Raw genomic sequence first — 11,450 nt, 5'->3', positions numbered from 1 at the left:
CAACCACCTAATTTATTAATTTATTTATTTATTTGCACCCCTGGCACAATTATCGGTCTATGCTTTTTGTACCCTGGTGCAATTAGAAGTGATTGCTATTTTTAACCTGGTGCACACAGAAATGTGTTATATTAATGATTGCCCAGTATAGCATTGGGAATAGCTACACTATTTTGCATTGTTAGCCTCAATAGAACACGCAAGTAAAACAGCTTACTTTAAACTTTGATTTATTGCTAGGTTCAGATGTAATGTCTAAGTATTGTCCAACTCTTAGAGCTTGTCCTCAGAATAATAAACTTTAGGATAGAGGAGGTCTGGCTGGCTGACTAAAAAGCGTCGCGATCATAACAGCGTGAAGATCTGACAATAGGGGGAACCGATCCGGAAACCTCTTAATTACAGAGATGGCGTCACTACCACTTCAGCCACTGTTGCAACACTAAACCCTTCCGTTTTACTCATACACAAGTCCATGGCGCTTCAACTAAAAACTTTGTACATAATGACCTAAACAAACAGTGCCAGCTTGCCCCTCTCTTCCGTGTTCCGTGCATCCAGTAAAAACGATCTACTACTGTCAATGTTTTCAAATGGAAAAGTACCCCACTTAGTGGTAAGGGCGCATCATTATCTGCCTGACAGAATCAACACATCAAACAAATATATGGGGAATTCGGAACAATTATTTAGAGATGAAAATTAATTGAATATAGACAGTGGTGTTTTTAATATTTATTTCAATAAAATATTTCTCAAGGGAAAACTATGAGCATTATTACAATCATATACGTGTTACATACACAATGGAAATAAACAAATGCCATGCTTATATGGATATAAGTTATAGTAAAATATATAAAGTATAAAGTCATTTTCATTGGGTGAGAACACTCACTAAGATTTGAGGGCAGCAGCCTTTGTACAATATCCATTGAAGAATTTCATCACATTTTTGAACATATGTATATATATATATATATATAACAACTCGTATTTGGTCAGCTAACCGTCAAAAGCATTAGTTAAATAGTTGAATGTATAAAGTTTGAGGTATATTTTCTGTGTGATTACACAGTTGTTTCTCTATGTACAGAGCAGCATTGGAAGGAGTCGCAGGGCCAGTCACAGACGGATCTCGTTGCTGTTGCTTCGTCCACCCCAGTGGAGCATGGGACCTAGGCATAAAATACATAAAAGATTAACACCCTGAAAGTGTGTCAGCACAACGCCTTTTAACCTTTTTTAATTGAGAATGAATAGCCTGAATCAAATTATAGCCTTTCTTTACCATTTCTCATAAGGGTTGACAGAGTTGGGCGCAATGGCTACCGGTATAATTCGTCCTACGTATTGTCTCAACCATTTGACAGGCTCTTTAACCTGAACCATAAAAAGTACATGAGTGCACATCTTAAGGTTTTCTTTACCTCATCGTTGGAGGAAGGCCACAGGGAGCTCCCGGTCAGGAGACAACAGTCCTGAGTGGATCATATCAAGCGGTGCGTCGTCGGTCGCCACAATCTCATAGTCCCTCACCAGCTGCGAGAAGGACACACAGGTTCAGTGGGATTCACATCTCAAAAAGAATCACAAAAAAAACCCCTCCTACCAAACGTACACCTTGACCCCTCCTGCCCCCCTAACTTGGGATAACTAACTAAAAATGACGCTACAGTAGACTGAAGCAAGCAGCATATAGTATACTGCTGAATATATTTATTATTATTATTAATTTATTTATGCTTCAAATTGATTTATTTTCTGCAGGAGATTCACCGCTCGCTTCATCCGTTGGCCGTGCTATTTGCGCCAGCTCTTACCCAGCACATCGCCAGGTGCAGCTGGAGCTCCGCCAGTCGCCGGCCCACGCACATTCTCTTGCCGATGCCAAAGGGCACGTAGGCGAAGGGGTTGATGGTGTTGTTCTCCCGAAGCCACCGCTCGGGTTTGAAGGTCTTTCCCTCTTCAAAGTATTCCTCGTTGGACCCCAGCGCGTGGCTGTTGATCATTAAGACTGTCTGTACACAGAGAGGAGTAAGAAAACGTGAAATAATACGTTAGCTTACAGTTCCTTCAGTTTAATATGTTAAGAGCGTCATCCAAGCCGCATCCATTTCATCCGCTTCATGCTGTTCAATTTATACAGATGCTAATTCAATGAGTTAATTGTTTTTCTACCTCAAATGTCCGCTCTTCAAAATAGCTTTTTCACATGCCAATATCTAAGGTCATCTGTAAGGGGAAAAAAAACAATGCACTTACTCCTTTGGGAAGGGCATAATCGCCCAACACAGTGTCTTTGTCCAGGGTCCTGCTGGTGAATGGAACGGACGGCGATAACCTGAAAGAATTTGCAAAATAATTATAATGTAAGCGTTTTGGAATGGGTTCTCGAGGGGGCTCGAAAGCATCCACTCAAAGGTAAGCTGTTTAACGTCAGCTGAACATGAACCAATGTTGTTGTTTTTTTTCCACAAGGAAACTAGGGGATGAAATATACAGGTATGCAGCTGTCAGAAGTTATGAACATTCCCTGGATGATGTGTGGTGTTGGAGCCCCTTAAATCACATGTAAACCAACTTGTGACTACACTAGCGGGGGGAAGGGGGTGTGGGAAGGGGAGGGAGTTTGACTGAACGTGATCATTTTGGAGGCCCGGGCGTGCTCCCGGTCATACCATGGGCACCATGGGATACATGCCTGTATCCCATGGTGCTTGTTTTGTAACCCAAGTCATGTGTGTGAGACCTTTGGCGCCCTAATCACCGTGGCACCAGGCCACTTCATGCTGCAGCCATGTATGTGTGTGCGTCAAGCAGTTATGAATAACTGCCTAAAAGATTACAAACACAATTCTTTTTTTCCATTTCGGTGCTCAGTTTCAAAGTAATAATGCCCTCGGATACATTTTTCAGATACTTACACCGACTACACTTGCACCTTTAAGCCTGCCTTCTCTCAACGCCTGCAGCATCGCTAAAGCCATTTCTCACGCAGTGACAGATCTATGCGTGACTGACTGCCTCCCCGATAACCTCCCAGTGGGGAGGCCCCCGGGGGTTTAGAGGCCCCCGGGGGTAGCAGGAGACCCCTGTGCACCGGCGGTGGGGTCCTACCTCATGGACTCTTTCAGGCAGGCCTTCAGGTAGGGCATGCTCTTGAGGTGCTTCCCACACGGGTCCTGTCCCGCCGGCACCACCCTTCTGATCTCCTCCAGCAACTTCCCCTGGGCCCGCGGGTTACGGGAAAGATTGAAAATAGCCCAAAGCATGCTGTTGGCAGTCTGGAAGGGGAGACACACACAAACACACACGCATGAGAAACCGGATAAATATATGGCGATGGGAAATAAGGAAGACGAGGTGTGAAGCAGACAAAGGGGGGGGGGGTTAAGAGGTAGAGGAGTAAGAAGGCGCTAAAAGTAAGAGGGGGGCGGAGGGAAGGAGGAGGAGGAGGAGGACAAGAAAAGAGATGAGGGAGATGTTATTCAGTGAGGGAACTCTATAAGTACATTCCAGTGTGGGGTCCTGAGAGGCCCTTAGGAATTCCTTAAAGGTTCCTGAGTAACATCCAAACAACATGTTCACTCCCCGCCTTTCAAGCACTGTAAACGCGGCACCTGTTTGTTTGCCTTTTTGGAGCTCAAAGAGCCCCACCCCCCCACACAAACCCAGCCTATATAGGGGAAAGGTTAGCCTTTAAAGGCTTAATCAACGATACATAATCCGTTATAGTAAGCGGTAATAAAAGTAGATCAAATGCTTCATTGTAGGCTGGAGTGAATTGAGCGCAATTGCTAAGTATAAAGTTAGTGTATTTATTATACCATCTAGGCCAGGGGTTCCCAATTAGTTTACCGGGAAACTATGGTAGGCTTTCAGAAATGTTGTGGGATTTAATACATAATCCTGGTATCTTTGACTAAGTACTATTTATGATTTTCTTTATTACTGATTAATTGTTCTACGTAATGCATATATATATATATATATATATGATAAATAATGCAATTGCCCTTTTATGAACATTTGTCAATGTTATATGTTTTTGCCAGTCTGCTGTGTGTAAAATATATAAATACTGGTAATGTGTGTGCCATTTCAGCCCTTTGACTTTAAGTTGCTGTAACTTGAATTTCTGGTTGACATTGTGTTCACTGTATCATGGTCACTAACCTGAGATCTATCAGTCCTAATACGAAATGGCCTAACATTTTGGGGGAGTCTACTTGAAGATATTTTACTGAATATATTCTACTGAAGACCTTGTGCTGAAGAAAACTCATTTGTGCAAGATCAAGTCTAGAACATGGGGGGGTCTGGGGTCTGGGGTCTGGGCCATGGGCCTGTTGTGGGAGTATGAATATGTGGCAGGTCTTACCGTCTCCACTCCGCCGATCTGTAGCTCGGTGATGGTCGCGTACAGCTCCTTCTTGGATAGACGGCTCTGGCGGAAGATATCACCAATCAAGTCATCTGCCGCCCCCGTTTCACCTCTCTTCAGCTTCTTGTCGATGTACACCTTGGCTGGTGACGAGGAACACACGCATGGTCACATGATGGGTCAAAATGCACAAAGCATTTTGGCTTTTGTGACAAATTGCACACCGATTTTACCTTAACATAAAGCTATAGAATTGTTAAATTAACTCCCACTGCCTTTTTCCTTGAGTTTAAGAATTCGACATTGGCTGTATTTTTATGTGGGCCTACTTTTTTCGATCCTAAACTAACTCAAAAACTAAAAACAACTAGCTAACTAACAGAATCATTTACAAACTGGCCAAATGTTTGTCTAATTGTACTTAAAGCACTAAACAAACGTAAAATGACCTCAGTATCGGTATTTGTTAAAGCCCTCGACCGATTTTATCTGCTGAACTTGGCCAGTAGAACAACAAGTACACACTGTATGCTCATACTGATGGGGCAACACAGGCTTCTGTTTGTGTGTGTGTGTGTGTGTGTGTGTGTGTGTGTGTGTGTGTGTGTGTGTGTGTGTGTGTGTGTGTGTGTGTGTGTGTGTGTGTGTGTGTGTGTGTGTGTGTGTGTTTATGTGTGTTTCTGTGTGCGTATCTGTGTGGGTATCTGTGTGCCTGATATCGAAATCACTGCCAAGTAAGGAGCACAACACACTCTACCATCGTACTAAGAGCACCCGGTTGACATACCCCCCCAACCCACAATATAACAAATATTTGCAGCCTTCATCTGCTTAGGTCATTCAGTTTACTACAAGTATGGCTGTCATTTACCCCTAGAGCTGAGGCCCTCTCTCTCCCTCTACCCTCCTCCGCTCTCTCTCTCTCCTCCCCTTTCTCTTCGTCTCTCTCTGTCCCCCCCCCCTCTGTCCCCCCCTCTCTCTCTCTCTGTCCCCACCACTCTCTCTCTCTGTCCCCCCCTCTCTCTCTCTCTCTGTCCCCCTCTCTTTCTCTCTGCCCCCTCCCTCTCTCTCTCTCTCTGTCCCCCCCTCTCTCTCTCTCTCTCCCTCTCTGTCCCCCCTCTCTTTCTCTCTGCCCCCTCCCTCTCTCTCTCTCTCTCTGTCCCCCCCCTCTCTGTCCCCCCTCTCTCTCTCTCTGTCCCCACCACTCTCTCTCTCTGTCCCCCCCCTCTCTCTCTCTCTCTGTCCCCCCTCTCTTTCTCTCTGCCCCCTCCCTCTCTCTGTCCCCCCCTCTCTCTCTCTTTCTGTCCCCCCTCTCTCTCTCTCTCTCTCTCTCTGTCTGCCCCCCCCCCCTCTCTCTCTCTCTCTCTTTCTGTCCCCTCTCTCTCTCTCTCTCTCTCCCCATCCTCCATGTGTCCCTGCTGCATATGGTGTCATATTATGAAACGATTTCCATAGTTATACTGTAGAAGATTGTATTTTTTTATGTTTACGTGAGTCGTGTTTTATCTGCTACAGTAGGTTGAATTGTTCAATGTAAGCGATGTGTTCTTGTGTTTCACCTGCTACAGTGGGTTTTATTGATCACTGCAGTAGATGTGTTCTTGTGTTTCACCTGCTACAGTAGGTTGGATTGTTCAATGTAGTTTGTGTGTTCTTGTTTCTTACCTGTGCTGAAGATGCGGTCCCAGGCGGCTGTGTGGTCTTTCCAAGTCTTGGTGTTCAGGCTCTTGTGAAGCTCCACCGGCGTCACCATCATGGTGCCAAACGTGCTCATCATCTGAGGAAATAAGACAAGAAACGTCATGAATATTGTGTACATGTGCTCTGATTCTCACGCAGTCATCATCAGTAGTCTGTCACAACATTCACAATCATTTTGTAGCACTGTTATGGGATCTCCATGAATAAGTTATATGTTAAATATGACTTAATTAACTGTAACCTCAGTTTGAAGATGTGGAGATATTTGTTTACGTCTTTAGGATGCATATCAAAACTTTTTCTATTTCAGTCAGGGGGATTAGTTCCCATTTCTCCTGTAAGTTGCCTGGAGTTAAAAGGGTTCATTCCCCAGTGAAAGGAAAGGTTACTTACCGTTTTAACAGCTGTGATGAAGTTCATGGCCTCTTCGTTAACATTCTCCTGGAGCAGTCCAAACCTCTTGTCGTAGAGCACTAAGCAAATCGCTAAATCACGAGAAGAAACGAGTACATTTAGCAGGGGTCCTTCAACAGATAGAGCATCGTGTGATTTATGTCCAGGGATTAATTTCTTAAGGCCTAAATAATACAACTAAAAATAGGCCTACATCATCTCGAAGTTAAAAATAAATAAATAAGGAGATTGAAATGAGATTTGAATATTAATCATTTCGTTTCATCAAATATGAAGAATCATAAAAAAAATACTTACTTTCAAACGACCACTTATTTAACTCGAAGTACAAGTCATTGATTCTTCCGTTCACGTTTGTTTTTCCAATTCTGGCCACAAAATCTGTTAACACCTATTTTGGTTTTTAAAAACGACGACAAGAACAACAACAACAACAAGAACAACACAAAAGAACAGTCATTAATAAATTGCAAACATCAAACGGACATGTTGCGATACAACATCCAATATATGTCACGCAGCAGGACATCTACCTGGTTTATCTTGCGGTCGAGTTTCACCACCTCGGTGGGCTTCATCAACTTGTGTTGAAAGGCGCTTCTCACTCTCTGCCAGTCTTTCCCCTCCCTACAAAACATCACGTTTATCACTCTTACTCAACAATAAATGAAAAACTGCTTTAAAGAAGAGTGATCCAGCAGAATAATAATAATATAAGCAGGCTACCTACAGTATAAGTAGTCCATAAGCCTCGTCCCTGAGGTCTCTGTATGCTTTCCAGGGTTTGATCTCCAGTCGCTGGGGGTAGCTCCCCTCCTTCCTGTACAGCGCTTCCAGGAGGCAAGGTGAGCCTATGTGCACCGACTCAAAGGAGCCCAGCTTCATCCGGAAGATTTTACCGTACTTCTTATGATAATCGACCTGCCAGAAAAAAGAAAAACAACTTTTCTTAAAGTAGCAATTAGTTTTGTGATCGTTGATTGATAAAAAAAAAAAGAACAATTGGATGATAAAAGCACACAGCTTTTGTTGTTTCTGTTAGTAATGCATAAAAACGTGTGTGACCGTACCAGTGCCTCGTGTTGTCTGGTGAGACCACCTTTGCGGATCAGCTCAATCAAGCTCCCGACCAGGGGCCAGTTGGTGGGTCCAGGGATCGCATCCATGCTCTGCGCCCGGGACGCCGCGTGAGGGCACGTCGGAACCGCCGCCACATCCTTTTCTTCCAGCACGCACACCGACGACGTCGCTTTGAAGTGCTGCAGTCCCACAGACTTCTTTTTCAGAAACTCCACTATCTGCGGTACTTTCTGTATCTGCGCCCTCATTTTGTATCTATCTGTATGAGAGTCGAGACTCTATAACTCGGCGAAATGCCCTTTTTGTCTGTTATTCGGCTCAGGCTAGTGTCTTTTTAGTGGGTTCTCGTTTCTTGGAAGTGTCACACCTTAAGACAATATATATATACCCCGAGAGTGTTTATTCCTGCTGTGTGTCTAACCAATCAGGGGTCGGTCTTGCATGGTGTGGCCGTCGAGCCCACTATTCATTTATGGATCCACGTTGGGAGCACCGCATGACCCCAGATAGACCGAGGAAGTGCCCTTGCCCTCTTGCTTTATAAATAAACACATATGCCTCATGGAAGGTGACGAGGTTCGTTTGAACCATGATTCAGAGCGACCACCTGATTGGAAGAACCGAAACTTTGGCAAAGCAAATACTACTGTCACACATCTGCACCATGGGCAAATATTTGAGAGATTAGGCCTATAATGCCCAAATCTGATAATCGGGTGTTAAACATGCTATGCCAAATTTTCTTCTATTTAAGTTAAATCACATCTTACTGTGAGTTAATGTAAACAAATCGTCCGTTTTATTTTTGAGTTTCATTAGAAAAATTAGGCATCTTTGGATGTGTTTCAATTCCCAATGACTCAAATTGTTGGTTTTTTCACCTAAAGATAAAAACTGCAAAAGTGAGCATGACATATCAATGAATAAATTGATTAATTGTTTGAAGAGGGTTTGATTAAGTCAGGTTTTACCCAGCTACTGAAACACTCCAGCCTCTTCTTATCCATGTCTCTCTCTCTCTCTGTCTCTGTCTCTGTCTCTCTCTCTCTCTCTCTCTCTCTCTCTCTCTCTCTCTCTCTCTCTCTCTCTCTCTCTCTCTCTGTCTCTCTCTCTCTCTCTCTCTCTCTCTCTCTCTCTCTCTCTCTCTCCCTCTTCCTCACTCTCTCTGACACAAACACATGCTCTTTTTCGCTCTCTCCATAATACAGTTTTTCTCAATCATTTAAACATGTTTTCTGAAACTATAGCTCAATTTCTCAATCTCTAAACACAAACCTGAGAAGAGTTAATCACTTTGTCATAACTAAACAAATTCTTCTCAAAACTGATTTTTTTCCACCAAACAGTAAACACAGCTATCAAATTAATATCTCTTAGAGAGCATCAATTAAACACTGGAGTGATCAATTCAAAACACGCTTTATGAGGCTATATAACATATTCCAATGTATAAAATTGTTTAGAAATAGCTTTCTTTTTAAAAGTTGCAATTAGGTGGTACATATAGTATAAAGACTGTTGCCATATTGTAATACAATACTGTGAATATATCATATAAATATTGCATTGACACAATCGTATCAGAATAGGATACAAGGCATATTTGTCTATCCAATGAGCTCCAATGGGCTAAACTCACAATCCCAGCTGTCCAGAGTCATACTGTACACCTATAGTTGATGCTGCAACATTCTTCTGGAAATACACCAATGTTACCTATTTTGGTAAATTACAGTACAGTAACTGCACTGATAAGTAAAAATGAAAAATACTACAGTAAGAAAATGTTTAGACTGTCTTTCGGGGGATGTAAAGAAATCAGTGCAAGTACAAGTACAAAAAGGTAACAAAGCAAATATGTATATTTTTACAGTAATACAGTAAAATGTTCAGCTGAACTGACTACATAAAAAGCTTTTCGTAGGCCAACAAAAAATAAAAATAAGAATATAAATGAGGTGAAACAGATCTACATGTAAATCAGTCTGTATCCCACCTCCAATCCTGATCAGGCCAGAGGACCATATCTACAACACAGTAGAGCTCACCGAGTCCTCTCTAATGCTCTGACACATGATTGAAGTGTTTTGCCAGTTGAGGTTGAACAGGTGAGAAGTGAGTTAGACTTATTGGTAATTAGTTGTTGCATTTTGAAGGCCAGTGTGATCCAGGTGAACCAAGTGTGCTAAATGATGAGATTTGTGCTTAGAGTTTAGCAAAAATGTGAAAACAGTGGTATTGTGCTAAGAGTTTATCAGTCTGGAGTCTTGTAGTTGATACATGAGCTTCAAGTTTTCAGAATTGTGTGCATAGTTCCATTTTTTGTGTGTATACAATCGAGAAAAACTGTAAATATAAGAGAAAAACTCTCCACACAACTATACCTTCAATTAATAATCCTCAATCTATTATATTATTTTCTTTCCTCCTTGAACACCAAACCTGGGCCTTTGGGCCTACAGTGTATTGAACACTAGCGATGCACATGGGGCCCTAAGGCACAACAACAAAAGCACCAATTTGTTGAGCAAGGCTTTCATCCAGGACTTCAACCTTGCGATGCCCTGGTTAGTATTGGCACATTGTGTACATGCTAGTACTGGCAGTGGCGCTCATAAAAATGTCCCCTTGCAGTTGGCAATATACGAAAAACATGTTTTTTTTTTTATCATGATGTTCCTTGATAAGCAAATAAAACCATGCATAACCTTCATCTTTGTCCTCGCAGAACAGCAACCATTGAAAAAGTAATACGTAGCGTAGAGGTTTTTCTGCCCTGGATAAGTTCTTGAAGGCTGACCAGTAATGTCACCCAACCAGAATAAATGGTGCTGCATGTGGACACGTGGCTCTGTAAAATAGGTCAATATGTTAGCGATGGCCTGAAAGTGATTCATTCATCTATATTTGAAGCTACTGTTAATGGCTGTCACAGCAAATCATATAATACCCTTGAAAAAAGTTGTAATAAAATATTTGCCCTTGTACTCCACCATTGTGGAATCTCTTGTACATTCCGAAACCTAATTTTGCATCAATTATTGTACCTCATTTTAGGAAACATCGGAAACAACGGTAACAAAACAATTCTCGGTCTCTGTCTGATGCAATGGAGGTTCAATCAGTTTGGTGGGCTCCTTAGTTGGTAGATCAGCCAGCATGGAGATAAGTGATGCAAGATGGGGTCGGGGGGGGGGGGGGGGGGGGGGGGGGGGGGGGGGGGGGGGGGGGGGGGTGTCCAGAGTCATTATTACACAGGGCAGGCAAACCTGATGACTCCAGCTGGCTGATGTCTGAATTGACTTGCAGGTCACTGAGTTTGTTTCTGTTGGAGTGCGGTGCATTGTAAGTGCACACTCACCGGAGAGACATGTGCGTGGAGTACACACCAAAGCGCCAAAAGGGCACATAGGCCCCTATGATGCTGTATTTAAACAATGATACAGATACACATGCATGCAAAGATTAACCCTACACACATACCGACTCAAGAGGTGAAGGCATAAGTGCAAACGAATGCACGCAGGCACGCATGAACACAAAGTATGCAAGGTTGCATGCACCGGCAATCAACAAGAAAACCCATCATAAAGCAGTAAAGACACACACATGCACACGCACACAAACCCATACATCATCACAAACACATGCAAACACATGCACACACAGACATACACACACACACACACTCTCTCTCTCTCTCTCTCTCACTCACCCACCCACACACACACACACACACACAAACACACACACACACACACACACACACACACACACATACACCCTCAAAGTTCTAGTGAGCAAATGATGCTTGAGCAGCCAAGACAGGTCTCCGAGCTCTGGGTGTAAAGACTTTATAAAGTCACAG

At 43.0% G+C, this 11,450-nt stretch overlaps 1 protein-coding gene across 1 annotated transcript; it reads right to left on the bottom strand.

The window, feature by feature from the left end:
• Positions 1 to 1,431: 1,431 nt before the first annotated feature.
• cyp24a1 (cytochrome P450, family 24, subfamily A, polypeptide 1) lies at positions 1,432 to 7,830 on the bottom strand (the record flags this gene model as incomplete). Its single annotated transcript, XM_079747728.1, has 11 exons — positions 1,432 to 1,542; positions 1,824 to 2,021; positions 2,266 to 2,344; positions 3,121 to 3,287; positions 4,385 to 4,530; positions 6,053 to 6,164; positions 6,482 to 6,573; positions 6,800 to 6,893; positions 7,036 to 7,129; positions 7,233 to 7,423; positions 7,573 to 7,830. 11 exons carry the CDS (start codon positions 7,828 to 7,830, stop codon positions 1,432 to 1,434), a joined length of 1,542 nt encoding a protein of 513 aa, XP_079603854.1.
• Positions 7,831 to 11,450: the final 3,620 nt, after the last annotated feature.

Source organism: Pollachius pollachius (assembly GCF_949987615.1).
Source record: "Pollachius pollachius genome assembly, chromosome: 12".
NCBI classification, from domain to species: domain Eukaryota; kingdom Metazoa; phylum Chordata; class Actinopteri; order Gadiformes; family Gadidae; genus Pollachius; species Pollachius pollachius.
The sequence above is the reverse complement of the archived record's forward strand: the minus strand, read 5'-3'. Positions and strand labels throughout refer to the sequence as shown.